General features: G+C 56.5%; 3 protein-coding genes across 5 annotated transcripts; 1 reads left to right on the top strand and 2 right to left on the bottom strand.

Moving 5' to 3' along the window:
- Positions 1-105: 105 nt before the first annotated feature.
- On the bottom strand, positions 106-4,739 carry AMH (anti-Mullerian hormone). Its single transcript, XM_063160870.1, has 5 exons — positions 3,291-4,739; positions 2,158-2,330; positions 1,499-1,619; positions 1,155-1,356; positions 106-1,009 (listed from the first exon to the last, which is right to left on the bottom strand). The coding sequence occupies exons 1-5, from the start codon at positions 3,829-3,831 to the stop codon at positions 106-108; spliced, it is 1,941 nt and encodes a 646-aa protein (XP_063016940.1). The 5' UTR covers positions 3,832-4,739.
- A 1,466-nt stretch (positions 4,740-6,205) lies between these two features.
- On the bottom strand, positions 6,206-18,979 carry SF3A2 (splicing factor 3a subunit 2). Of its 3 annotated transcripts, none has more exons than XM_063160868.1 (9): positions 18,905-18,979; positions 16,540-16,707; positions 14,679-14,750; positions 13,362-13,408; positions 12,521-12,630; positions 11,305-11,354; positions 9,246-9,386; positions 7,688-7,756; positions 6,206-6,680 (listed from the first exon to the last, which is right to left on the bottom strand). In XM_063160868.1, exons 2-9 carry the CDS (start codon positions 16,663-16,665, stop codon positions 6,348-6,350), a joined length of 948 nt encoding a protein of 315 aa, XP_063016938.1. In that variant the 5' UTR covers positions 16,666-16,707; positions 18,905-18,979; the 3' UTR covers positions 6,206-6,347. The 3 variants fall into 3 exon arrangements, with proteins under 3 accessions (XP_063016938.1, XP_063016939.1, XP_063016937.1); XM_063160869.1 differs by lacking the exon at positions 18,905-18,979 and adding an exon at positions 18,773-18,877; XM_063160867.1 differs by lacking the exon at positions 18,905-18,979 and adding an exon at positions 18,095-18,408.
- Positions 18,980-19,027: 48 nt separating this feature from the next.
- PLEKHJ1 (pleckstrin homology domain containing J1) lies at positions 19,028-26,974 on the top strand. The gene is made up of 6 exons (XM_063160862.1): positions 19,028-19,153; positions 20,736-20,803; positions 22,253-22,319; positions 24,018-24,108; positions 24,262-24,325; positions 24,941-26,974. The coding sequence occupies exons 1-6, from the start codon at positions 19,039-19,041 to the stop codon at positions 25,007-25,009; spliced, it is 474 nt and encodes a 157-aa protein (XP_063016932.1). The 5' UTR covers positions 19,028-19,038; the 3' UTR covers positions 25,010-26,974.
- Positions 26,975-27,794: the final 820 nt, after the last annotated feature.

The raw sequence follows: 27,794 nt of genomic DNA, 5'->3' as shown, positions 1-27,794 counted from the left end.
AACCAATGGGCAAGGACACACGGGAGAAGCACCAGACCCCGAGCCGGGAGGGCGAACCGGGAGAGGGGCCGGGGTGGGGCGGGCGGGGAGAGGCCGGCGGGAGCCTCACCGGCAGCCGCACTCCTCTGCCACCATGTTGGGGAACTTGCGGATCTCCAGCCCGTCCGAGGACAGGCTGATGATGAGCTGGTCCGAGTAGCGCACGGGCACGCAGCACGGAGCCCTGCGCAGCGGCGAGCCCTGGTCCTGCATGCCCAGCAGCAGCACCGTGTGCGAGAAGTAGCTGGGGATGCGCGTGGACAGCGGCAGCCGGCAGGGCCCCTCGCAGTTGTTGGCCGCGTACATGGTGGGCATGATGACGAAGTGGCTGTCGCGCAGGTCGATGGTGAGCTCCTGCAGGCGGCAGTGCCCCTGCTGCCGGGCGCTGCGGTTCTGCCGCTGCACCTTCCTGCGCTCCTGCCAGCGCGCCCGCACCGACTGCAGCGCCTTCAGCAGCAGCAGCGTGCGCAGCTTGCGGGAGCCCGGGCCCCGCTCGGCCGCCTCGGCCTCACCGGGCTCGGCTGGGTAATAGCAGAAGGAAAGGAGGTGCTGGAAAAGCGCCGCGTTGGCCTGGAAAGCCGGGATGTCCCTGAGCTCCTGGATGACCAGCTGCAGTTTGCCCATCAGCAGCTGCAGCACGGTGCCCTCCGGCTGCCAGTCCCCCAGGTGCTGCTCCAGCACGGCCCCGCTGTCCTGGGCCAGCAGCAGCACCGAGGGCTCCTCCGACTGCACCAGCCGCTCCAGCGCCGCCTCCTCCGACAGGTTGAGCAGCTGGTGAGGGAGGGTCTCCATCATCTCGAAGTCGAGCCAGTGGTGGGCGCTGGGCTGGGGGGCCGGCTCGCTGGAGGAGCTCAGGAGCTGCCGGATGAAGCGGCTCAGGGTTGCCAGGAACTGGGCGCTGCCCCCGGGCGCTGGGGACGAGGTGTTGGCCTGGCCCGGGGCCGTGGGGGTCGGCAGCTCCTGGGGTGGGCTGCAAGGACAGCACAGGGAGAGTCACGGGGGTCCCACCAGGCTGTGCCCTACAGCCAGCCCTGTCCCCACAGCTGGGGCTGCCCCTGCCCCACTTCATCCCCCAGCCCCTGTGTTCTCCTGTGCCCGCAGCGACAGCCACGGACCTGAGCTGTGGGTACGGAGCCGTGTCCAGCACCCCCTCAGCAGAGAGGTAGGAGGATGGGGCCAAAGCCTCCTCTTCCTCTTCTTCCTCCTGCTGCCGTGACTTGGCCAGCAGCAGCAGCACCGGCGTCATGCGGGTGAAGCATTTCTCATCGGAGCCGAACAGGAGCTGCTGCACCTCTGTGCGGGGCAGGGGGGCACCTGCTGTGGCCACGAGAGGGGACAACGTCGGTCTGGGGTCTCCTGCGTGTCCCCACCACCTCTCGCGGGCCTGAGAGGACCCCAGAGGCCCAAGCGAGGACAGGAGGGCGGGGATGCTGCTGTCCCCAGGGTACCCCGTCCCTACCTCCTGCGCCGCCGTGGATGCTCAGGGAAGCCGAGAAGCGGAGCCGCTCCGCGCTGCGGGTCACCGAGGCTGCGGCGGCTGCCAGGGCCAGGTACTGCGTGTCCCTGGAGAGGCAGAGCCTCTGCATCGAGGCAGAAAGCACAGAAACCCCGAGGGAGGGCGTGAGTGCGGCATCACGGGGGGCACACTCACCCGAGCCCCCGCTGCGGTCCCTGCGGGGCCCGGGTCACCCAGGCCAGGGAGCGGCCACAGGGAGGATGCGGAGCGCTGGGAGCTTCATCCCCATCCCCAGAGCTGCTCCGGGGTGCAGGGAACCCAGAGAACCCCCCAGGGGCAGGTTCAGCACCCCAGACCGGGCTGGGGACCGGGGCAGCCCCGCTGGGCAGGGCGAGAGCTCCATCTTCAGGCACGGCGGGAGCGGGAGACGGGGCGGAGCTGCTGGGAGGGGACCGCAAAGGGACCGGGAGGGTTGGCCAAGGCCTGAAGGGGTGACAAGGGGCTGGGAGGGGATTGTGAATGGATTGGGATGGTGAATGGACTGGGAGGAAGGATGAATGAATAGGGAGGGAGCTGGAGGGGCTGTGGAATGGGCTGGGAGGGATGACAGCGGCACTGGGACACCCCATCCCTCCCCTGCTCCCAGCAGGGCCCGGACCCACCTGGTCCCTCGGCAGCCCCGGGCCCGTGGCCAGCAGCTCCTGCGGGAGCCCGGAGCCCTCCCGGCGGCCCAAGTAGAAAAGCATCACGGCCGCCTGCAGCTCTCCCACCGCCCGTCCCACCTCCGCCTGGAAAACCAGCTGGAACCGCAGCTTCACCTGCGCCTCCCACTGCACTGCAACGGGGGAGACACGGCCGTCAATCCCCTCCCGAGCGTGGGGAAGGGGCTTCGGGCCCAGCGCTATCCCCGTGAAAGGACCGGAGCAGCGGGACCGGACCCGAGGGGCAGAAGGGACGCAGCAAATCCCGGCTCCAGGGAGATGGAGAGCGGGACACACCCCGCACCCGGCGGGCACGGAGCTGCCTCCCCCAGAGCACATGGAAATCGGCTTTCAGTGCCTCGGGAACGCTGTGGGCACTGCCCGGGGGAGAGGCACGTCCCCGCTGCCCGGCACTGCTGAGCCCAGCTGAAAATCCAAAGCCAGAGGCAGAAAATTTCAGGACCTCTCGTTATAGATTAAATTGGAGGCCGTAACTCCCTCTCCAGGACCGGGATCACCCCCGGGATGGGACAGGGGAATGTGTGTTGAGGATCTCCCATAAGGCTGAAGCTGCAGGAGCTCCACAGCCCCAAGAGTGGAGATCAGCAGGTGCTGGGCTACCGGCACAGCAGGAGCAGCTGGGTCTGAGCCTCTCCGTTCTCCCCAGAGCTGGGAGGGGACCCAAACACAGAAAGTGAGAAACACTCATGAGAGCAGAGCAGAAGCCACCAAGAATCATAGAATGTCCTGAGCTGGAAGGGAATCACCAAGAATTACCAGTCCCACCCCTATCCCTGCACAGACACCCCAACAATCCCACCCTGTGCATCCCTGAGAGTATGTCCCAAACGCTGCTGGAATGTGGCACTGGGTGTTGGACAGATGGCAGAGCCACGCTGCCGTCCTCACCTCCTTCAAAACATGCCCAGAAACGTTTCACTCCATCACTTCGCTGTTTTTAAAGGGAACCCAACCCCCAGATTTAATTCTGTGTTTAAATCCCTGACTCTGGGCCAGCAAACAGCACCACCACCCCGAGCCTGCATCCTTCCCCTCCCTGCTCCACCCCAGAGCCTGCAGGGCTCTCCACCAACCTTCCTCCAGGTGCAGGACCAGGAATCTCTCCAGGCCGGGCTCCAGGACGTGCTGGTGGATCCTCTGCAGGGGATGGGGAGCAGCCCCGGCCGTCCCGGGCCGGCACAGCCCGAAGGTGCCCGGCAAGTTCCCGTCCCAGCTCCGGCGCCGCCGCAGCAGTTTGATGAAGCTGCTCTCGTAGTGGCTGAGCACTCCCACCACCTCCAGCTGCCTCGGGTGGGCCCCGTCCTGCTCCATCCTCACCCTGCACACGGGCCCCTCCAGCCCCCCGAGGGGCCAGGGCTGCGGGCGAGAGCGGGGCCAGCCCGGGCCCTCCTCTTCCTCAGCCGCTCCCTGCGGGCATTTGGCTCCCTTTGGCTCAGCCTTGGAGAATGGGCGAGGGGCAGCAGCTCTCCTGGACCTGGGTGACTCCTGCGAGCTTCCATTGCCCACCTTCCTCCCTTCTGCTTCCAGCAGGGAATCCCTTCCCTGGTTCCTGGGCAGAGCTGCAGAGGGGAGCAGCAGCAGCAGGCACAGCAGGAGCCCCCCGAGAGCGCTCATGGTGCCACCTCAGCTCTTCCCTGGAGCAGCTCAGGATCCCAAACCACCTCGGCAGGAAGAGGGAGGACAGCTCTGCCTTTTAACCACGGGTGGCCTTGAGTGGCCGAGGCACAGCCACCTCCCCTGAGCCGCCCCGGGGCTGTGGCGCTGCGGAGCAGCGAGGGAGGTGGCAAAGAAACTTTGTTTTGTTCTATTTTTGGGTCTGCAGCTCGTTTTGGAAACGTGCAAAGATCGAAGCTGTTGCACTGGCTCGAAGGGATGCACGGCCTTGACTTTGGATATTTTCTAAAGGAGGATGAGTGTCTGGAATGGGATCCTCATGGGGACTGGCACGTATGACCCCATCAGCGCTGAGAGCCAGAGCAGGAGGAGGGGGACGGGGCAGATAATGGGCTGAAATCAAAAGTAAATGTATGGAAAGCATTCCTTCTTCTGGCTGGAAAACCTTCACCCTGCAGCTCAACAGGCTGCCCTGGAATAGGGATTCATCCTGGGAATGGGAATCATGAGGGGCAGCAGCAGCTTGAGGACTTTGAGCACTCAGTGCCTCCCTTAGAAACTCTCACACACACCATTCAGATTTCTTAATATAATTGTAAAGACCTTTCCCTCCATGAGATGCCCAGACCCACTGGAACAGCCGGAATTGTCAATGCCAGGTGGTCTAAACCATCCCAAAAGAGTTCCTGATTTTGGGGAAATGTCCCGACAAAAAAGTTCCAGACCCTTCCCTGGGTTTCCAAGCATTTGCAGTCTGGAGCTCAGGATCATCAGAGAAGGATGGAGCACCCAAACTGGAGCAGGACACGGACACAGCGAGGCCTGGAGGAGCCTGAGGTCACTTCTACAGGGGGTGACAAAGGCCAGGGAGCTGCTCCAGGGCTGGAGCCAGCCTGGCACAGCTGGGCCTGCTCACCTGGACAGGAGAAGGCTCCAGGGACACCTCAGAGCCCCTTTTGGGGCCTGAAGGGGCTCCAGGAGAGCTGCAGAGGGACTGGGGACAAGGCCTGCAGGGACAGGACACAGGGAATGGCTCCCCCTGCCAGAGGGCAGGGCTGGGTGGGAGATTGGGAATCAGGAATTGTGGAATCCATCCCTGGAATGGATTTCCCAGAGCAGCTGGGGCTGCCCCTGGATCCCTGGCAGTGCCCAAGGCCAGGCTGGGCAGGGCTGGGAGCAGCCTGGGACAGTGGGAGGTGTCCCTGCCATGGCAGGGGTGGCACTGGATGGGCTTTGAGGTCCCTCCCAATCAAACCAGTCTGGGATTTTTAACTGACTGGGACCATCTCAGCCCAGCAGAGGAAGGCTTTGGTTCCCCCACCAAGGGGGTGCAGCTGCAGGGCTCCCATGGCCCCTCAAACAACCAGAACTGGTCAGGAACCCCAACCCTGGCCATGCCCTCACCCAGGATCCCCCACTGACCCCCCAGTTCAGGAACCTGGGAAAGGGCAGAGAAATGGCAGAACTGCTGCTGGTGCTGCTGCTGCTTTTTTATGGGAACCAAGTGATGGCTGGAAGGAAACATTCAGGATAAATAAACCCACAGAGAACTAAAAACTTGCCTGAAAAGAGCTGGAAGTGGGAGGAGGGCACACAATAAAATCATGTGACAGCAGGTGCTACAACATGGTACTTGTGAATTATATCCACTTAATGAATTATATCAATAAACTAAGATTTAATATCAGTAACAGGAACCTTTCTGTGTGAATGAACAGAGAATGAAGTGAATGAACAGAGATGAAGGGCTCTGGTTGAATTAAAACTGATTAATGGGGGGTAATTAATGGGGCAGCCTGAGGGGGATTCCTCAGGCCAAGACAGCTGATGGAAAGATGTCTTGAAATTCCCAGTTCTTTGCCTCCTCTTTGGAGGATTTCCAAAATAGCCTGGTTATATTTTATCTCCATATATATATTTGTATTTTTATATTTTTTATACAATTTTTATATTTGTATTTATATACTTTTATATTTATATATTTATATATTTTATATATTTTACATATTTTATATAATTTTTATATTTGTATTTTTATATATTTTATATATATAAAAATACAAATATATATAAATTTATATATATTAAAAATATATATATTTGTATTTATATATATATAAATTTATATAAATATAAATACAAATATAAAAATATATATTTATATATATATTTTATATATATAAAATATATATTTTTATATTTGTATTTATATATATATATAAATATATATATAAATATATATATATATATTTATATATTTATATATATATATATATATATATATATATATATATATATATATATATATATATAATCTCCTGTATCTAAGGGGTGGGGAAAGTGAACCCCCAAAAGCAGCACAGGAGAGCAGAGGGAAAGGAGAATCAAAAACCTTTTAATGAACCTACAGAGTTCAGCCATCTTTGCAGAGCTACAAAAAGGATCTGTTCCCTGGATGGGGGGTGAGCTGCAGTTAAAAAGACACAAATCCCACGGGATGGGGCCCAGCAGGGGCCTCAGTTGGAGGGAGGAGGAGGAGGGATGGTGCCCGGCCCCTCGGTGGGCAGCGGCGGCCGCAGCATGGGGGGCAGCGGGGCAGGAGGGGGCACCCCGGGCGCTGGGGGCAGCTGGGGGGGCACTGGGGGGGGTGGCACCGGCCCCGAGGGGGGCATGGGGGGCAGGGCCATGCCCCCAGGGGGAGGGGGGGGCATGGAGTCGGGCAGGGGGGGCCGCGGGGGCAGCCCGTTCATCAGGGGAGGGGGCGGCGGCCGCTTGACGGTCGGGGGCCCCGGGGGGAGGTTTGGGGGGGCCGGGGGCTTCTCCATCTTGAAGTGGAACTGAAGGAAGAACTGGCAATGGGAGAGAAAAGGGAAGAATTAATTACATCAGGAATTGACAGAATGCTGGAGTGCCCTGAGCTGGGAGGAGACCCTCAGGGATCATCAGTCCAACCCCTGTCCCTGCACAGACACCCCAAACCCACCCTGAGCACCCCTGAGAGCTCTGGCAGCCTTGGCACCCTTCCCTGGGCAGCCTGGGCAGTGCCCAGCACCCTGCTGACAGCTCTGCCAGCACCCAGGAGCTGCTCTCTGCCCCAGAGCACAGCTCAGGCTCCTCCTGTCACCCTGCTGTCCCTGGCAGCATCTGTGACTGGCGCCAGTCTGGCCTCAGATTTTAACTCCTCTGGACTCTGAGGTTCCTGTGAGGGGTGGGAGGTTCCTGTTCCTCAGGCTCCCTCAGGCAGGTGTGTGCAGGGAACACAGGGCACAGAGCCATGGAGAGGACACAGTGCTGAACATTTATCATGGCTAGGAAAAGCCAAACCTAACCCTAACCCTAAGATCAACAAGTCCAGCCATCAGCCCAGTTCACCACTAAACCATTTGTGGCCACAAATGCCACATCCATGTGTTTTTGAATACTTCCAAGGGTGGAAGTATGCCCCTGCCCTGGGCAGTCTGTCCCAATGCCTGACAATGCTTTCAGTGAAAGAATTTTCCCAATTTCCAACCCAAACCTCCCCTGGCACAGCTTGAGGCCATTCCCTCTGGTTTCTCCTGTTCCCTGGGAGCAGAGCCTGACCCCCTCTGGCTGCACCATCCTGCCAGGGAGCTGTAAGAGCAAGAAGGTTCCCCCTGAACCTCCTTTTCTCTGGGTATTTATGCCTCATCCTGCTGCTGAGGCATAAATAAAGAAACTGAATCCTCTCTGAGATCTGCCACAGGAGGATCTCTGTCACCTCTCAGTGCTCAGGTGCATTTAGAGAATGGAGATTTCAACAGCAGGACAGAACTGATGTCACTCTCTCAAGCTGCTCTGCTCCCCTTAAGGACAGACATCACAAAACCTCAGTTACCTGTTTGGTTTCTCTGTTCCAGTGAGTCCAAAACTTTCCCTCTGCTTTATCAATTTCTCTGCTTGGCACCTGCACAGAAAGAGAACACAGAGCTATTCTTAGCAGCACCAGATTAGCTCAAAGGCCCTTTTTAGCCCCAGAGCCTGAGAGATAAGCACAGTTATTCCAGGCCTTGCAGGGTTGTTATTAGACAGAGGTGGGGGCAGGAAAGAATTAAGTTACTTCCCTATCGGTCAAGGACAAGCAGCAAAAATCCCTCCCTGAACATCTGCACAGAGGCTGAGGAGTGAAGCCCAGGAGGCTCCTGCCTGTGCCAGACTCTGGGAATTCACAGCTCCCCAGGGCTCAGCACAGTCTGGTTTTCATGCCAGAGTCCTCCACCAAACCTCAGTGGGGTTTAAAGACTTCCAGCCACGTCTTCCTGACCCCCCCTTCCACTCCAGGAGGGTTAGCACAGACATCAGAGGGTTCATTAGGAATTAATTACAGAATGTCCTGAGCTGGAAGGGACCCTCAGGGATGATCAGTGCAGCCCCTGTCCCTGCCCAGCCACCCCAACACCCCCACCCTGAGCAGCCCCGGGAGCTCCTGGAGCTCTGGCAGCCTTGGCACCATTCCCTGGGCAGCCTGGGCAGTGCCCAGCAGCCTCGGGGGGCAGAACCTTGCCCTGAGCTCCATGCCAAGGCCTGGCACAGCTGCAGCCCTTGCTGGGCTCCTGTCCCTGTGCCAGAGCAGAGCTCAGCCCCTGCCCCTGTGCCTGCCCTGGGCAGGAGCTGCAGCCCCCGAGGAGCCTCCCCTCAGTCTCCTGGGCTGCAGCTGAACGAGCCAAGTGCCCTCAGCTGCTCCTCAGCCCTTCCCCAGCTCCGTGTCCCTCCTCTGGGCACTCTCCAACAGCTTTGGGTCCTTCTGATCTCGTGGTGCCCAGAGTGCCCCCAGCACTGGAGCTGAGGCTGCCCCAGGGCAGAGCAGAGTGGGACAATCCCTCCCTGGGCCTGGTGCCCCCAGCACAGGGGGGCCCTTGGGGCTGCCAGGACCCAGCAGTGACTCAGATCCAACTTGCACTGACCAGGACCCCCAGGGCCCTTTCTGCAGTGCTCTGAGATGAGCCAGATCTGCTGTGATGCCTGCAACAGTTGCTGTGCACATCCCAAGGGATGCTCCTGCCTTACAAGAGCTCAGCTTGGGCACCTTGGTCTGGTTCTCTGGGTGTCTGCTGATTTCCAGGGCATCTGGGTCCTGTTTGGCTTTGGGATTTGCTGCTGAATTGCTTTTTTCAGGGGGATCCCCTGTGCAGAACTGGAAGCTCCGTGATGGAGAAGCAGGTCCTGTGTGCTACCCAAGGAGAGGAGAATCCTCTCCTGGCTCCTCCATTGAGTATCCCAGAAAAGAGTTTAAAAAAATCCAAGTTTTGGCTAAAAAAAAACCACAAAGCACAGGAGCAGAAGGTGACAACAAACCTGGTGGCACAAACATACAGAGGGCCAGGGGGCTGTGCTGGTGTCACCACGTGGCCCTGGTCACACCCAGGCAGTGTCCCAGGTTTCCCTGGCAGCCTCACCTTGAAGGCAATGGTCTCGTAGGGCTCAGCTGCCATCAGCAGGTACTGCCAGCGCCGGTCCGGGGGCTCGATGCGCTGCTCGTAGGCCGACATGAAGCGGTGCCGGGGCATGATGCTCTCTGCTATCTCTGGGTAATCGATCTGGGGGGGCAGGACAGCATCAGCAACCCCCCCTCTGCACCCCCAGCCCTGCTCAGAGTCATGGAATTGTAGAGTGATGAGGCTGGGAGAGATCTCTGTCACAGATGTATTTTATGAAAAATCCTTTTGCTAGGATTTGTTGTCCTGAGAAGCTGAGAGGCCTCAGAAATTAAATGTAAACAATAAAAAAAACCTCCAAAACAAAAAACAATGCAACAGGTGCATCTTTGATTGGTCCATGTTGGTTGTTTCTAATTAATGGCCAATCACAGTCAGCTGGCTGAGACTCTCTGAGAGTCACGAGCTTTTGTTATCCTTTCCTTTCCTTTCTCCTTTTCCCTTTCCTTTCCCCTTTTCCCTTTCTCCTTTTCCCTTTCCTTTCTCCTTTTCCCTTTCCTTTCCTTTCCCCTTTCTCCTTTTCCCTTTCCTTTCCTTTCCCCTTTCTCCTTTTCCCTTTCCTTTCCCCTTTCTCCTTTTCCCTTTCCTTTCCCCTTTTCCCTTTCCTTTCCTTTCTCCTTTTCCCTTTCCTTTCCTTTCCTGAAATCCTTTCCTTTCCTGAAATCCTTTCCTTTCCTGAAATCCTTTCTTCTATTCTTTTAGTATAGTTTTAATATATCCTTTTCTTTTAATATAATGTATATCATCAAATAATAAATCAGCCTTCTGAAACATGGAGTAAAGATTCTCATCTCTTCCCTCGTCCTGGGACTCCTGTGAACACCACCACAAACAACCCCTCCTCTGCACCCCCAGCTCTGCTCACAATCCCAGAATCACAGAGAATCAGAATCACAGAATAATGAGGTTGGAAGAGACCTCTAAGATCATCAAGCCCAACCTCTGCCCTAACATCTCAACTATAGCACCAAGTGCCATGTCCAATCTTTATTTTTAAACACATCCAGAGATGGCGATTCCACCACCTCCTTGGGAAGAGCATTCCAGTACTTTATTATTCTTTTGGTGAAAAAATTCCTCCTAAAATCCAACCTATACCTTCCCTGAGCTTGAGGCTGTGTCCTCTGGTTCTGTCAGTGCTGCCTGGTGGAAGAGACCAACCCCACCTGTCTGCAACCTCCCTTCAGGGAGGTGTAGAGAGCAATAAGGTCACCTCTGAGCCTCCTCTTCTCCAGCCTAAACAACCCCAGCTCCTTTACACATTCCTCACAGGGTTTGTGTTCCCAGCCCCTCTCCAGCCTTGCTGCCTCCTCTGGATGTGCTCAAGCACCTCAAGGTCCTTCCTAAACTGAGGGGCCAGAACTGGACACAATAATCAAGGTGTGCCCTCACCATCACCAGGCACAGGGGCAGAATGACCTCCCTGCTCCTCCTGGCCACACAATTCCTGATCCAGGCCAGGAGCCATTGGTCACCAAACACATCCCCAGTGTGGAGCACACCCAGAGCAATCCCCAGTGCAAAGGAAATAAACAGCAAAGGAAAGGATGAGAATCCCAGAATAGTTTGGGATTAAAGACCCCAAACTGAATTAGGGGAAATTTAGGAGAGATTTTGGGAAGGAATTGTTCCCTGTGAGGGGTGGGAGGGCCTGGCACAGGGTGCCCAGAGAAGCTCCATCCCTGGAAGTGTCCAAGGCCAGGGTTAGAGCAGCCTGGTCTCATGGAAGGTGTCCCTGCTCATCACAGGGGGATGGAAACAGATAATTTTTAATTTATTTTTTTTCTTCAGCCAAAACTCTGCTGTGATTCTCATCTCATTCCACCTCAGGAATATCCCTCTCCCACTACACAGCCTGACAGCTGAGCTCAGGGATTTGCTCAACACAATCAGCTGCAGCAGCAAGGAAGATAAGGCCTCCTTATAATTATTGATTTATTAGATCCTGCAAAGAGCTGCTCATTTAGCAGCAGTGTGACCTGAAAAACCCTGACAAGGAGAGTTTGAACTCTGCCCTTACCTGGAAGAGAAGGCTCTGCTGGCCTGTTTCTGGGTCTCTCTGTTTGGTCACTGTAAAAAAAAAATAAGAAAGCTGAGAACATGCTCCAGCAGAGTGAGAGCAGCATTAATCTGCATTAAATTTTCCAACAATTAAGTATTACAAGATTTTTCTCCTGTTTATCAAACAAAATGGCACAAAGCTACTTCTGTAAGGTGGGCAGGCCCTGGCACAGGGTGCCCAGAGCAGCTGGGGCTGCCCCTGGATCCCTGGCAGTGCCCAAGGCCAGGCTGGGACAGTGGGAGGTGTCCCTGCCATGGCAGGGGTGGCACTGGATGGGATTTAATGTCCCTCCCAACCCAAACCAGTCTGGGATTGTGTCACTGCCATGGGCAGGTTTGGGTCCCTCACCCCAAGAAGGACATTGAGGGGTTGGGGGTGTCCAGGGGAGGGAACAGAGCTGGGGAAGGGTCTGGAGCTCCAGGAGAGGCTGAGGGAGCTGGGAAGGGGCTCAGCCTGGAGAAAAGGAGGCTCAGGGGGGCCCTTGTGGCTCTGCACAGCTCCTGACAGGAGGGGACAGTTGGAGGTGTCAGGCTCTGCTCCAGGGAACAGGATGAGAGGGAATAGCCTCAGGCTTGGCCAGATTTAAGTTGGATATTGGGAAAATTCCTTCCCTGAAAGGGCTGTAAAGCACTGGAAGGAGCTGTCCAGGAATCCCCATCCCTGGGAGTATTAAAACACCTGGGGACATGGTTCAGTTGTGGCCTTGGCAGTGCTAAGTTTACTGTTGGACTCAATGACCTTAAAGGTATTTTCCAACCTAAATTATTCCACGATTCCCCTCTACTGAAGTTCAGTTGCTGTGGGGCAAAGCACTGGTGAGATTAAAAAGCCAAATTTGGTACTGAAGGCCAAAAAACCATGAAAAACAGAAAAAAACCCCATGAATTCTGCCTGGAGTGAGTGATTTACAGCATTAATGAAAGGTGCTGCAGCACAAGAGAAGGAGAAGATGAGATGCCATCATCTCCTTGGCAGCCTGAGACACACCCATGTATTATTGAGTGCTTCTCCCTGCCTGTCAGCCATAAAAAGAAGTTCCATGAGCAACTTAAACAATAAAAAGACTCCAGGAAAGAGCCCATATCTTATTCATGGGCAGAGCTGCTCAAAAGACCAATGAATAATTCACATCCCACTAGGCAGGGACTGCCCATCAGGGAGCTCCTGGGCTCACCTTTGTAGCCTGGGCGCCCAATTTTCACAAATTTCTTCACTTCCACTTTCACCTTCTCTGGGGCAGGCTGGGCTGGGGCTTCCTTGGCTTCCTTGGCAGCTCGTCGTGCCCTGGGGATTAATTCAGAATTTAAGAATTCTTGTTTCTAAAGGAGCAGTTTGAATCCCTCAGCACAGCATTCCACAGGAATCATGCCAGGAAATCCTGTTTTATCCCCAGCTGTATCCATCCTCCCCCTTAGCTAAAGGTTGTCACTCAACCATCTGATCCACCCTCACCATGACCTTGAGGCCAGGCTCCACAGATGGATTGGAGAACACTTAAATTCTTGAAATCAACATGAAACCAAACCCACAGATCAAGCAAAGCAAACTGGATTCCTTAAAAGAAAACTTAAAAACTTCTCTAAATCCATATTGACAAATTCAGGTCACAGAATTTTGGAATCTCCTGAGTTGGAAGGACCCACAAGGATCAAATCCCACCCCTGGCCCTGCACAGACACCCCAAAAATCCCACCCTGAGCATCCCTGAGAGTGTTGTCCAAACACTGAGAGGTCCTTCTAACTAGACTCAGACAATTTGCTTTTAAAACTCTCTCTCCTTATTCCTTCAGCGATTTCACAACTGGATTTTAGCTTAAAATGGAGATTTTCAGCACCATTTTTCAAGCAGATCCAGGCTGTGCCTCCTGGCTGCATAAGGAACCACAGAAAAATAACAATCAAGCAGAGTGCAGTGGAGATAAAGGACTACAGACACCCAAAATCATAATATTAAAGTGCTTCAGTAATTAAGAATTCAGTAATAAAGAATAAAGTTATTTGAGAGGATAACTTACAAATTGGTCTGATGCTTCTTCCCCTGGGTATGTGCTAAGTAACTCCCCTGAAATAAAAACCAAGGTAGAAGTTAAATGAAGCCATGACTGAAACATTCCTGTCACAGGGTGGTTGCAGCACTCCCTGACAAGGGTGTTTTAATCCTCAGCACAGAGGAATCTCACTCCAAAAGTGCAGGTTGCTCTCAGCTGCTGAGCTTGGGCTATAAGATATGTGTGTATTTTATTTCTTATATGTTAGAAGTGAGGCAGTTATTTTTTGTTAATTGGGCAGTCTATCTCTCCTACAACTAATCTTCCCTCTGGGGAGATATCTTTTGTTAATGGGCTATTGAATCTCACTTCATAACTGATAAAATTACATCATCTCATTGAGAGATGTCCTGCAAAGGGGGAGGAGCTGAGCATTCTTACTTGGATATAATCTGAGATTTAGCACACTAGAAGAAGTGCTCTTTCAGAAGAAGTCTTTCTCTACTAGGTTCTATGAAGAACAGCTTTCTTTTCTATTAGATTCTCAGAAGATCAAGCTCATCTACACTACTGAACTTGCAGAAGAAAACTACACACCTCAACAAGACCACAGCTCACACTGTCAGGTTTAACCATCTGTCCTAGATGGCATTGTGTGTTCTATTCCCATCAGAGCTGGGGCAGCTCTCTGCTGTCCATGGGGCAGTTTTTTCTTTATCTCCCCCACAGCCAACCCTCCCCGCAGGAGATCTCTGCTGTCCATGGCCACTGAGTGTCCCTGCAGGGCTGATCCAATCCCAGCATCCCACGGGGAGATGCTCCGCCCAGGGGAGGAGCCAAGCATTCCTACCTGGGCACAATCTGATGTTTGGGACACCAGCACAGCCTTTCCACTGCATTCCCAGAGAGCAGCTGCCTTTCCCACTGGATCTTCAGAGGAAAACTCCACCCTGCTGCAGCAGAGCCACAGCTGGCACTGCAGGAGGGCTGAGCCCCCCTGGGATGGGGCTGGGACACCACCCTGACACACAGGGGGCAGCTCCTATCCTGACTCTGTGTTGTTTTGTACTACTCCACTGATTATTTAATTTTTTATTTTCTTCCCTAATAAAGAATTTTTATTCCTGCTCCCATATCTTTGCCTGAGAGTCCCTTCACTTCAAATTTATAACAATTCAGAGGGAGGGGGATTACATTTTCCATTTCAGGGAGGTTCCTGCCTTCCTTAGCAGACTCTTGTCTGTTCAAACCCAGACACCACCCCTCACATCTCAGCAGTCACTGAAGCTCCTGTTATTCCCAAGGTGCTGCTGCTGGGATCAGGACAGGCAGATGTTCCCTCACCTCATTGTTGTGCAGGGTCAGGCAAAGCTTGCACTCGTAGGAGCCCAGATGATTTTTCATAAAATAGGGGTCCTGGGGAAAGAATGATGGACAAGTTATAAACAAAATCCATTGGTAAAGCAGGAGAATAACCAAAATACTGCAGAGTTCTGCATTGGAGAAAGTGGTTCCTCCTCCTGAGGGTGCTGGCACTGCCCAGGCTCCCCAGGGAATGGTCCCAGTCCAAGGACAGAGCTCCAGGAATGTTTGGATTCCACTCACAGGGGTGCCCAGGGTGGGATTTTTGGGGTGTCTGTGCAGGGCCAGGGCCTGCACTGATGATCCCTGAGGGTCCCTCCCAGCTCAGGAAATCCCAGGATCCTGTAGCTGAGTTCAGATTTTAAATTAACAGCACAAGGGAGCTTTAGCAGGAGGAAACAGAGAGAGACCCAACAGCAGCTGTGTGCAATGGTGACAGAATTCCCAGCTGCAGCAGGAAACACCAGAACCCAAACCAGCCCTGGGGAGACTGGAAATAGATGGGTACACAAGAGCTGGCACCTCCCTGTCACTCTGTGCCAAATATTCCTTATTCAACCCCCACATGTCCACAAACAGAAGTATTCAAACCCAACCCACAGCTCAGCATGGAGATGAGAAGGCTCTGAGGGTACCATGGAGCCTAAAGGGGCTCCAAGAGAGCTGGAGGGGAACTTTGGCACAGGACAAGGAAGAATGGCTTCAAATAGACCAAGAATAGGTTTAGATGGGATATTGGGATGAAAATTCTTGGCTGTGAGGGTGGTGAGGCCCTGGCATGGATTTCCCAGAGCAGCTGTGGCTGCCCCTGCACCCCTGAAAGCATCCAAGACCAGGCTGGTTGGGGCTTGGAGCACCTGAGACAGCTGAAGATGTCCCTGATGAGCCTTAATGCTCAAACCCTGCCATGATCCCATAGATCTGACCTTGCACAGTGTCCCCATGGCTGTGGAGGGTCCCTGTACCATGGACATCACCCTGCACAGTGTCCCCGTGGCCTGGGGGTCCCTGTACCATGGATGTGACCCCCATGGTGTCCCCAGGGCTGTGGGGGGTCCCTGTACCATGGATGTGACCCTGTCCCCATGGCCCTGGGGGTCCCTGTACCATGGATGTGACCCTGTCCCCATGGCCTGGGGGTCCCTGTACCATGGATGTGACCCTGTCCCCAGGCCAGGGGGTCCCTGTACCATGGATGTGACCCTGTCCCCAGGCCAGGGGGTCTCTGTACCATGGGTGTGACCCTGTCCCCATAGCCCTGGGAATCCCTGTACCATGGATGTGACCCTGCACGGTGTCCTCATGGCCCTGGGGATCCCTGCACCATGGATGTGACCCTGTCCCCATGGCCATGGTGGTCCCTGTACCATGGATGTGACCCTGTCCCCATGGCCATGGTGGTCCCTGTACCATGGATGTGACCCTGTCCCCATGGCCTGGGGGTCCCTGTACCATGGATGTGACCCTGCACTGTGTCCCCATGGCCATGGTGGTCCCTGTACCACGGATGTGACCCTGTCCCCATGGCCTGGGGGTCCCTGTACCATGGGTGTGACCCTGTCCCCGTGGCCCAGGGGGTCCCTGTACCATGGATGTGACCCTGTCCCCATGGCCATGGTGGTCCCTGTACCATGGATGTGACCCTGTCCCCATGGCCATGGTGGTCCCTGTACCATGGATGTGACCGTGTCCCCATGGCCATGGTGGTCCCTGTCCCACGGATGTGACCCTGTCCCCATGGCCATGGTGGTCCCTGTACCATGGATGTGACCCTGTCCCCAGGCCAGGGGGTCCCTGTACCATGGGTGTGACCCTGTCCCCGTGGCCCAGGGGGTCCCTGTACCTTGTTGATGTCGATGGTCTCCAGGGCCAGCTGGCGGAGCCGCTCCCGCCGGTCGCGGTTGCTCTCGGAGGCCGAGGCCACGCCCCCGCTGCCCGTTTTGCCCCCGGGCCGGTGCTGGAAATCCATGGCGGGGATTCCTGGCCTTCAGCTCCCGGAGAAATGGACAGTCTGGGAAAAGAAAGGGATAATTGAATCACGGGATTGTTCAGCCCAGCAGCGAGGATGGGGAGGGCACCCCAGACATGCCCTGGGCACACAGCACGGGATGCAATCCCACATCTGGTACCAGCTCAGGAAAGTGGAGTGAAAGGATCCAGAAAGTCCCCCCGGAGCCCTTCCCATCTCCTCAGCCACTCCCAAGCCAAGCAGCCCCACCAGACGCCCCCCGAGACCCCAAACAGGAGCTTTCCCCCCTCACCCGAGGCACCAAGAGCCCCAGAGCTCTCCCCTCTCCACCACCAGACCTGCTGCTCCCCACCTCCCCAACACCCCCCAAAGCCCCAGGGCCACCCTCCCACCATGGGAGGCTCAGAGCCCCCCAAGCCCCCAACAAGGCTCTGAGTGTCCTCAAGCCCCAGGTGAGGTCCTGGGTCCCCCCCAAACCTCCCCACACAGAGCCCAAGCACTGGAAGGACCTTTAAGGAACCCCAAATCCTTCCCCACAGAGAGCCCAGTTCTCCCAGTCCCTCTCCAGCCACATCCCCCAGTAGCTCCAGTCCTGATTCTCCACTCAAGGCCCCGACTCCCACTGATGCTCCCCATATTCCCAGTCCTCCCCTGGCCCTACCCCAGTTTCCCACTCATGATTCTCCAGTTCTCCCAGTCCCTCCTCACTGTGTACTCCCAGTTCTGTCCTGATCCTACCCCTGGTCCCCCAGAGCACCCAGTTCTCCCAGTGCCTCTTCTCTAACCCCAGTCCTAATTCTCCTGTCAAAGTCCCCCAAATATCCCCAGTCCTGCTTCTCCTGGTCCTCCCAGTCCTACCCCCATTTTCCCTGTCCTCATTCTCCAGTACCCCCAGTCCTCCCACCCAGCTCACCCAGTTCTCCCAGTCCCCCTCCAGCAACTCCAGTCCTGATTCTGCACCCAGGGGCCCCAGTCCTGCCCTCCCAATGCTCCCAGTGCTGCTCTGCTCCTAACCCAGTTTCTCACTCGTCATTCTCCAGTTCCACCAGCCCCACCACCCCAGTTCTCCCAGTTCCCTCCTTTTCCAGCATCCTCGGTTTCTCCAGCACCCCCAGTGCTCCCACCCAGGGCACCCAGTTCCCCCAGTACTCTTCCAGTAACTCCATCCCAGTTCTGCACTCAGGGTCTCCCAGGTGCTCCCAGTCCTGCCCTGTTGACCCTCCCAGTAGCCCAAACCCTGCCTGGGCCCTTCCCCCAGTTTCCCACTTGTGATTCTCCAGTTTCCCCAGCCCCATCGCCCAGGCTGCCCAGTTCTCCCATTCCCTCCACACCCAGCTCTTCCAGTCCCTCCTTTACCACACTCCCAGTCTCTCCCTCCCAGTTCTCCCAGTCCCTCCTGACCCAACTCTCCCAGTCCTTCCATACCCACCTCTCCCAGTCCCTCCTTCCAAGTTCCTCCAGTTCCTCCATGTCCAACGTTCCCAGTTTCTCCTCACCCAGTTCTCCCATTCCCTCCTTCCCAGTTCTCCCAGCCTCTCCTCACCCAGCTCTCCCAGCCCTTCCTTACGCGGTTTTCCCAGTCCCTCCATACCCAGCCCTCTCAGTCTGTCCTTTCCCAACACTCCCAGTCTCTCCTTCCCAGTTCTCCCAGTCCCTCCATACTCAACTTTTTCAGTCCCTCCTGGCCCAGCTCTCCCGGTGTCTCTCACCCAGTTCTCCCAGTCCCTCCATACCCAAGAGTCCCAATCCCCCCTTCCCAGCTCTCTCAGTCTCTCCATACCCAGCTCTCCCAGTCCTTCCATACCCAGCCCTCCCAGTCCCCCCTTCCCAGTCCTCCCAGTTCCTCCATACCCAACATTCCCTGTCCCTCCTCACCCAGAACTCCCGGTCTCTCTTCACTCAGCTCTCCCAGTCCCTCCATACCCAGCTCTCCCAATCCCTCCTTCCCAGTTCCTCCATACTCAACCCTCCCAGTCCCTCCTGACCCAGCTCTCCCAATCCCTCATTGCCAGCTCTCCCAGACCCTTCATACCCAGCTTTCCCAATCCCCCCTTCCCAGCTCTCCCAGTCCCTCCTCACCCAGCTCCCCCGGTCTCTCCTCACGCACCTCTCCCGGTTATCCAAGCTCCACTTCTCCCGGTCCTGCCCGGTTCCCCCTCTCCCGGTTATCCCAGCTCCACTTCTCCCGGTCCTGCCCGGTTCCCCCTCTCCCCTCACGGCCCCCTCCCCCTCTCGGTACCTGCGCGCGGCCCCGCTCTCTCCCCGGCGCACGCGCGCTCCCGTCCCTGCGCATGCGCGCTCCCGCCGCCCCGCGAGCCCTTCCGGCGGCTCTGAGGGCGCTTCCGGCGGCGGCGGCGGCGCCCGGGCGGGGCCATGGGCCGGGGCGGGCCCGCCATGCGCTACAACGAGCGGGAGCTGCTGTCCCTGGCCCGCCAGCCCGCCGAGAAAGCGGCCGAGATCCGCATGAGCGTCCCCAAGAAGGGCAACGGTGAGGGGGAGTCAGGGTTGGGTTTATTGGGGTGGGAGCAAGGCAGGACCGGGGGTAGCTGAGGGGCCCGAGTGGGGAATCGGGGCTGGGGTTGCCGGGGTAGGACCAGGGGAGGACTGGGGGTGCCTGAGGGCTCCGAGTGGGGAATCCAGGCTGAGGTTATTGGGGTGGGAGCGGGGCAGGACCGGGGGTACTGAAGGGCCTGAGTGGGGAATCAGGGCTGGGGTTACTGGGGAATCAAGGCTGGGGTTATTGGGGTGGCACCAGGGCAGGACCGGGGGTACCTGAGGGGCTCCGGGTGTGCAATCAGGGTTTGGGCTACTGGGGTAGGACCGTGGATACTGGGAGGATCGGGGGAGACAAGACTGGGGGTACCTGAGGGCCTCAAATGGGGAATCAGGATTGGAGTTATTGTGGTGAGACCAGGACAGGACCGGGGGTACCTGAGGGCCCCGAGATGTGAAATCCAGGCTGGGGTTACTGGGGAGGGACTGGGAGAGCTGAGGGTGCTGGAGGATCCGGGCTGGGAAAGTGGGAGCAGTGGGCGAGGAGGGACTGGGAGAACTGGGGTGGTGGCACTGAGGGGACTGGAGAGTCACCAGTGAGAAACTGGGGTAGGACCGAGTCCGGACTGGGAGAGCTGGGAGTACAGGGGAGGCAGGGGGTGTGGGGAGGAAGGTGAAGGTGGGTCAGGAGTGGGGTTTCCTGGGGGGCCCCGAGTGCAGAATCGGGACTGGGGATACTGGGGAGGTACTGGGAGAGTGCCATGAGTGCCATGGATGGTGGGGCTGTGGGAACTGGAGAATCACAGGTGAGAAACTGGGAATAGGACTGGAGGTACCTGAGGGGCCCCGACTGCAGAATCAGAACTGGAGTTACTGGGGGGCAAGGCTGGAGAGGGACTGGGGGAGCTGGGAGGGAGCATTGAGGGTGTTGGAGGATCCAGGCTGGGAAACCAGGGCAGGACTGGGGGTGGGTGGGACTGGCTGTACTGGGTGGGCAGCACTGGGAGCACTGGGCAGAGGTGGATGGGTGGGCATGACTGAGGGCACTGGGGGCACTGGGCACAGGGGCAGGGTGGGACTGGCTGGCAGTGCTGGGAGGCAGGACTGGGACAGGCAGACTGGGAGGGTTGGAGCTGGACTGTGGGAATGGGGAGCACCAGTGGTGGGATCCAGTCTGGGCGTGGAGGGAGGTTCTGAGGCTGGGCTGAGCTCAGGGAGCTCCCCCATTTCCAGGAGATCTGGGGAAGAAACTCTTCCCTGAAATCTCCCAGCAAATTCCCAGGCAAACCAGCCCTGATCCCCTACTCCCTCCCTTGTGCTGAGCCTTTCCTGCTGGACTTTGTCCCCTGGGAGGTGACACCCAGCTGGCACCTGGAGCTCTTCCTGCAGTGCCTGAGGCCCCGTGGTGCTGCTGGGAGCTCTGAGTGCCCTCCTGAGCTGCTCTGGGGCTCTCTCACCCCGAGGCCACTTTGTCCCCCCCAGGCAGTGTTTGGGGGGTGCTTTGGTGGGCTCAGGGCTGGCAGAGGTGCCCCCTGTGCCCCCTGGCTCAGCCTTTCCTGCTCCCCCTGTCCCTGCAGTGCTCAAGAAGCGCCTGGTGAAGCTCGTGGTGAATTTTCTCTTCTATTTCCGCACCGATGAGGCCGAGGTAGGGACTGAGGCCCTGGCTGGGGTTTGTTCCCCTCCTCCTTTCTTCTTTTTGTGTGCCTGGATTGTGTGGGCTGGGAAAATGGTGCAGGAAAAAGGCACAGGGCCCACCTTTCCTCTTCCACCAGCTCAGCAGGGCTGCTGGAGAGGGACTGGGGATGGAGGGACAGGACACAGGGAATGGCTCCCACTGAAGAAGTGACATTTAGATGGGAAAAAATTCCATTTAGATGGGATATTGGGCAGGAATTGTTCCCTGGCAGAGCTGGGGGTGCTCACCTGGACAGGAGAAGGCTCCAGGGACACCTCAGAGCCCCTTTTGGGGCCTGAAGGGGCTCCAGGAGAGCTGCAGAGGGACTGGGGACAAGGCCTGCAGGGACAGGACACAGGGAATGGCTCCCACTGCCACAGGGCAGGGCTGGGTGGGAGATTGGGAATCAGGAATTGTGGAATCCATCCCTGGAATGGATTTCCCAGAGCAGCTGTGGCTGCCCCTGGATCCCTGGCAGTGCCCAAGGCCAGGCTGGGCAGGGCTGGGAGCAGCCTGGGACAGTGGGAGGTGTCCCTGCCATGGCAGGGGTGGCACTGGATGGGCTTTAAAGTCCCTTCCAACCCAAAGAGTTCTATAAAATACAAGATAAATCAGGTTTTCAATGCCTTCCCTGCTGTTTGATTTGCTTCTGACACTTTGGTTCACTTAGACAAAGATTTCCTGTGCTTGATGTTGTTCATGGCCAGTGTCACCTGCTGTCCCCATGTCCCTGAGTTTTACCAGGTGGATTTTTGTCCATCCTGAGCTGCCCCAGCTCCCCTCCCACTGTTTAACCCCTTACAAGGCTCAGCACAGCCCTTACACAGCTCAGTGTTGGTTATTCTGGGTGCCACGGTCAACGTTTCATCTTTGATTTTAAAAGCAAATGTTCTCTGGTATCACAGAGTAAAGACCAGGCTGAAGGTCATTAACACCTAATTAACAAAAGCCAAGTGCTACAAGTGACACTGGCACGAATAGGTTGATTAAAGAAACATGAAATATGGTGCAGAATGAATTATTTAAAAGCAGTTCCAGCTCGTGAAAGTTGCTTTAAAGGTTCCAGGGAAGCCCTGTGGGTTAAACCCTCGTGGTGTGGGGGCTCTGTGGGTTAAACCCTCGTGGTGTTGGTGCTCTGTGGGTTAAACCCTCGTGGTGTGGGGGCTCTGTGGGTTAAACCCTCGTGGTGTGGGGGCTCTGTGGGTTAAACCCTCGTGGTGTGGGGGCTCTGTGGGTTAAACCCTCGTGGTGTGGGGGCTCTGTGGGTTAAACCCTCGTGGTGTTGGTGCTCTGTGGGTTAAACCCTCATGGTGTTGGGGGCTCTGTGGGTTAAACCCTCGTGGTGTGGGGGCTCTGTGGGTTAAACCCTCGTGGTGTTGGGGCTCTGTGGGTTAAAACCCCTCTCTCTGTGTTTTCCAGCCCATTGGAGCTCTGCTGCTGGAGCACTGCAAGATCACCAAAGAGGAGGAGAACGTTTTCTCCATCAGTGAGTGCTGCCTGTGCTCCCTTTGCCTTCTCCTGGTGGCACAGGGGGAAGGAAATGCTGGCACTGCTCAGTTGCTGCTCTCCCTGTTTCCCTGGGGGCAGCTCAGCCCTTCCCCTCCTTTTGGGGTCTCTGCCCCCAGCCCTTCTCCTCTCCCTCTGTGGGGTCAGGGTCCTTCAGGTGGGGTTCAGACTCTGCTCCCAGGGAACAGGACGAGAGGAAATGAGCTCCAGTTGTGCCCAGGGCAGGTTTAGGTTGGATATTGGGGAAAAATTACTCCCCAAAAGGTTTGGAAGCACTGGCACCTGGGGACAGGGGTGAACCTGGTGGTGCTGGGCTGATGGTTGGAGTTTTCCAACTTCACCAATTCCTCAGCCTTTCCCTCCTCAGCTGTTCCTCCCTGTGCCCGTGGCCCATCCTGAGATCTCAGGGATGTTCCATGGCACAGCCTGTGGGGTTTGCACTGCAGCACTAAGAGCAGCCAGGCCCCTGTGGAATCCCTGGCAGGGGGAGCTTGCTTATTGACAGATCTGCTCTGTGCTGCTGCATTTGATCCAAAAAAACACCCTGGAGAGGCTCAGATAAAGCTGCTCCAGCCCCATCCTCCCCTCTGTGTGTCCTTGTGCAGCTGCACTCCCCTGGGAGCAGCCTTTCATCCCCTGTGCCAGAGGTATGTGGCCACAATAACAGGATGTTTCTCCAAGGCCATCCCTGTATCTTTTGGCCTGGCTGCCAGGCACAGCTGTGGCTCTGCTCTGTGCTTCCCTCACACAGCCTGAGCACACTGAGCACCAGGGGCTGCATCCTGGGCTTTGGGGAGCTCTGATGGGGCAGGATTCCTGAGCAGGGTTAAACCCAGCAGTACTCACAGCACCACGGGCTGGATTTTGGGGTTTGGGGGTGTTGGGAGCTCTGATGGGGCAGGATTCCTGAGCAGGGTTAAACCCAGCAGTACTCACAGCACCACGGGCTGGATTTTGGGGTTTGGGGGTGTTGGGAGCTCTGATGGGAGAGGATTCCTGAGCAGGGTTAAACCCAGCAGTACCCATGGCACCACGGGCTGGATTTTGGGGTTTGGGGGTGTTGGCAGCTCTGATGGGGCAGGATTCCTGAGCAGCAGTTCCTGGTGTTGGGATGTGTCCACAGCACCTCCTGACCCAGGAGTTTGGCAGCAGCAGCCCTGAGGGTGAGCTCAACAGAGCCCTGGGGACAGGAACTGGGGGCATGTCCTGGAGTGGCACCAGGACCTGCTCCCCATGGTGGCAGTGCCATGTCAGTGTCACATCCCCAGAATCCTCCAGCAAAAGCAGCTCAGGGCCTGCTCCCAGTGCAGTTTCACTCCTTGGCTATCCCTGCAGGTTTCCCAGTTCCTCCCTCAGGGCTGTTTCCCACTTGGATTGAAATCCTGGTGTCTTTGCAAGGGGCCTCAGGGAGTCAGCCTGGTTCTGGCCATGCTGATCCTGTTCAGGTCACCCTCAGTTTGGGAAGTTGCTCTTCCCAAGGTGCTGTGAGCTGGGAAATGCTGTGGGCAGCTGCCCCAGGCACCCAGGGAATGGGAGAGGGGCTGGAGGTGGGGATTGCAGACTCACTCCCAGCTCATCTTCGTTAACAGAGCTGCTAATTGTGGCTGGGCAGAGCCAGGGGAGCAGCAGCAGCAGCTCTGCCAGGACCTGCCTGGAGCCTTTTCCCTGTCCCTGGCAGGTTTCATCGAGGAGCCAGAGAGGAAATACTGCTTTGAGTGTGCCACGGAGGAGCAGTGCCAGGAGTGGGTGGAGGCACTCAAGAGAGCCAGGTGGGCTGAGCCCTCAGGGCTGGGGGCTCTGGGCTGCTCTGGGAGCAGGAACTGGGAGGGCAGTGCTGTCTCCTCCCAGACAAGCTTCCCTCAGCTCTAAATAGCATCTGAAACTTGCCCACATCCTTCCCTTGCTCTGTTCCTGTCTTGCAGCTACGAGTTCCTGAGGAGGAGCCTGATTTTCTACAGGAATGAGATCCAGAAGATGACAGGGAAGGTGAGTGAGTCCCTGCAGGTGTGACAATGGCTCTGGGTGCCAGGAGGGGCTATCTGGAGTGCAACAGAATGGGATCCAGTCTGGTTGTGGAGGGAGGTTCTGAGGCTGGGCTGGGCTCAGGGAGATCCCCCATTTCCAGGGGATCTGGGGAAGAAACTCTTCCCTGAAATCTCCCAGCAAATTCCCTGGCAGCAGCAGGGGCTGTTGCTGCCAGTCCTGCCCGGGCTGTGTGTGGGAAGGAGATCCCAGATGCCATAGGGAGCTGTGATCTGCACAGCCAGACCTGAGCACCTTGTCCTGGGTGCACAAATTCCAGTGCTGGAGTGGCTGGGTGTTCCAGCCCTGGGTGCTCACTCCAACCCTGATGCACAAATTCCAGTGCTGGAGTGGGCCAAGGTTTGGAGCTCCCAGGGGCTCTCTGGAGCAGCTCGCACCACCCTGGGCACATCCATGGGTGGAGATGCTGCTCAGCCACGCCCTGCCAGGTGCCAGGAGCATCCCAGCTCTGGGGAGGGAGGTGGCTGTGGCTCCCTGGACCTTGGCTGTGTCCTGTGTGTCCCAAGGGCTGCTGGGCTTTGTCTGGATCTCACTGGTGCCTCCCTGTGCTCCCCACAGGACCCCCTGGAGCAGTATGGGATCTCAGAGGAGGCTCGATTCCAGCTGGGAGCACACAGGGAGCTGTGACCCTCCCCTGCTGCAGCTCCCCACACTGACCACCTGACTTTTTTATTTATTACCCAATCATTTTGTATTTTTTTTTAAAAGGAATTCATTGCACATTCCCAGTGCCCCAGCTGGGGGGGCTGAGCTGTTCTGGGGGTGCTGCAGTGGGAGCAGAGCACCCAGGCCTGGGGCAGGCAGAGCCCCCAGCTCCTCCAGGCCATGCTGGGCCAGCTCCCCCCTTCAGCTCAGCTCCCCTGGCTCAGGATCCTCCTGCAGTCCCCCAGGCCCAGCCCTGGTGTAAGAGGATGTGACTGATGCATTTCTGGGCTCCACACTAACCCCTTCCTGCCCTCCAGGGAGGAGTGGGAATTCCACAGCTCCAGCTGATGGAGAGGAGCATTGCAGCCCTGTGCAGCCTTTTGGGGTCTTCCTTTCCCTCCCCTGCAGTTCCTGGGGGCTGGATGAGCCCATCCAAAAGGACAAAGCTGCAGAGCAGGAGGGAACAAAGGCAGGGAGGGATCCCTGTGTGATCCTGCCTGCCTGCAGAGCTCTGCAGTGATCCAGATGGAGGAGCTGGCAAAGGCAGGAGCTGCTCCCTTTGGCTGCAGGATGGAGCTGCAGGACATGCACCAGCTCAGCCAGGCATTAACCCTTCATTCCCTGAGCCACTGCTGCAGCTTTTCACCCCTCTGTGTGTCCCCTTTGTCCAAAGGGACAGACCAAAAGCTGTGCCAAGGTGCCATGAGCTGCCAGGGAAGCAGGGCTGCAGGGAGGAGATCAGGATAGGAACATCCCCACAGGATCAGCCCTGGCTCTGGCTGCCCCAAGGAAAACTGCCCAGACATGAGGGGTGAGGACACTCCCCACACCCAGGGCTGCTGCAGACCCAGATTCCCGAGTGCCTGAGCAGCTTCCCTGGACCCAGCCCGGGAAAACTCCCAGGAAAACTCCCAGGAGAGGCCTCTGGGAAGGTGCCAGGGGTCCCTGTCAGAGGCTGCTGGCAGCAGGAAGGGGCTGGGGCAGGGCAGGGTGGGGGCCTGGCCTTTGGGAGCTGCAGCTCTGGGCATTGTTCCCCTCCAGCTGCCCAGCCCAGGGTGGGGGTGGAGCAACCTCTGAGCTGGGTTTGAAAGGAATTTTGGGGTTTTTTTGGGAATTAATGCCCAAAGCAGAGCCCACACTCCAGCCTTTGGTATCCTGGTGTTCCCTCTTTACCTCATGCAGCTGAGCACCAGGGGTGACTCCTGTCACTGAGGCTTTAGTTTTGATCTCAAAGCTGAGATTTTCCCTTTTCCCCCCTTTCCCTTGAATCATTCCAGGTGCTTGCTCCAGAAATTACCAAAATCAGCCGAGGGCAGCTGCCCTGAGGGATCAGCTGAGTCCAGGGGGGGCTGCAGACAGATGGCAGCTCCAGGGGGAATCCAGTGAGGGATTAAGAGCAGGAGCACACAGGAGCTGTGCTTTAGGGAATCAGTGTCCTTGCATGACTCCAAAGGGCATTTCAATCCTGCATTTTTCCAAAGCAGAGCTGAGTTCTCAGCTGGGCCTGCCACCACTGTAACCAATGTGTCACCTGTGCCTTGCAGGACACCTTCCCCAGGTGCAGCTGCCACCCTCCAGTGTCACTGTGCAGAACAAGGGTTTTATTTGCTGTTCCAGGGAACAGTTGGGTGAGCAAGAGCAAAGCCCAACATTTGAATGTTCATCACCAATGACATTTCTTACCTGAATGTACAACAAAAGCTGTGAAGAGTTCCAGGCCCAGGGACTCAATCCATTGTAGGGCAGGGCTGGGACACGGGGTGGGATTTAAGGGTTTAGGGAGGGAGGTTGGTACTTTGTAGACACTTTGAAATCTGCATCAACTGCTGGTGATTTACAGACAATTGTTCATTTTTCACATTCTGATGACTTTGCTTGTTGTGTTTCAGCTGAGAGCCATTTCTGTGTTGTACAGTGAACATTCCCAATAAATCCTGTTTTAATCTTTGTGCTGGTCAGAGCTGTTGTACAACACCAAAGCCTCCCTGGGAGGGGTGGCTGGAGCCAGAGGGGCACCAGGGGTGGTTCCTGCTCAGGACCCAGCTGGGGATGGCTTCACCAGGGGCTTTGGGGAGGCTTTTTCAGACAATCAGAATATTCTGGGTTGGAAGGAACCTTTAAAAGTCTTCTAATCCAACTGGTTTTGGTGTTGGAGCCAAGGGCAGGTGCCAAAGCTGTGTAGGAAGAGGAGCTGGCTCAGGCAGGGCTGGGGGCTCAGGGTGAAGCTGGGGCTGTGTCTCCTTTTAAATTCTACAAGGAATTGGCTCAGGAAATGTTTGTGGCCTCCAGCTCTGAGGTTCAAACACATCCCTGGCTGCCTGTGGGGTTGGTGCGCTGGTGCCACTGCTGCCTAAAAGGGAACAGAGCTTGGATAGGTTGGGAATCATGGAAGTTTAGGTTGGAAAAGATCTCTAAAAAATTGAGTCCAAGCACTGCCATGGCCACCACTGCCCTGTGTCCCCAAGTGCCACAGCCACACTTTGTTCCAACACTCCTGGGGCTGGTGACTCCACTCCTACCCTGGTTTTGCTTCTCAAACCTTTCAGTGAGTGAAGAAATTGTCCCAATTTCCGATCTAAACCCTCCCTGGCCCAGCCTGAGGCCGTTCCCTCTCCTCCTGTCCCTGTTCCCTGTCAGGAGCTGTGCAGAGCCACAAGGTCCCCCCTGAGCCTCCTTTTCTCCAGGCTGAGCCCCTTCCCAGCTCCCTCAGCCTCTCCTGGAGCTCCAGACCCTTCCCCAGCTCCATTCCCTCCCCTGGACACCCCCA

The sequence above is a fragment of the Melospiza melodia genome, chromosome 7 (genome assembly GCF_035770615.1).
Source record: "Melospiza melodia melodia isolate bMelMel2 chromosome 7, bMelMel2.pri, whole genome shotgun sequence".
NCBI classification, from domain to species: domain Eukaryota; kingdom Metazoa; phylum Chordata; class Aves; order Passeriformes; family Passerellidae; genus Melospiza; species Melospiza melodia.
The sequence above is the reverse complement of the archived record's forward strand: the minus strand, read 5'-3'. Positions and strand labels throughout refer to the sequence as shown.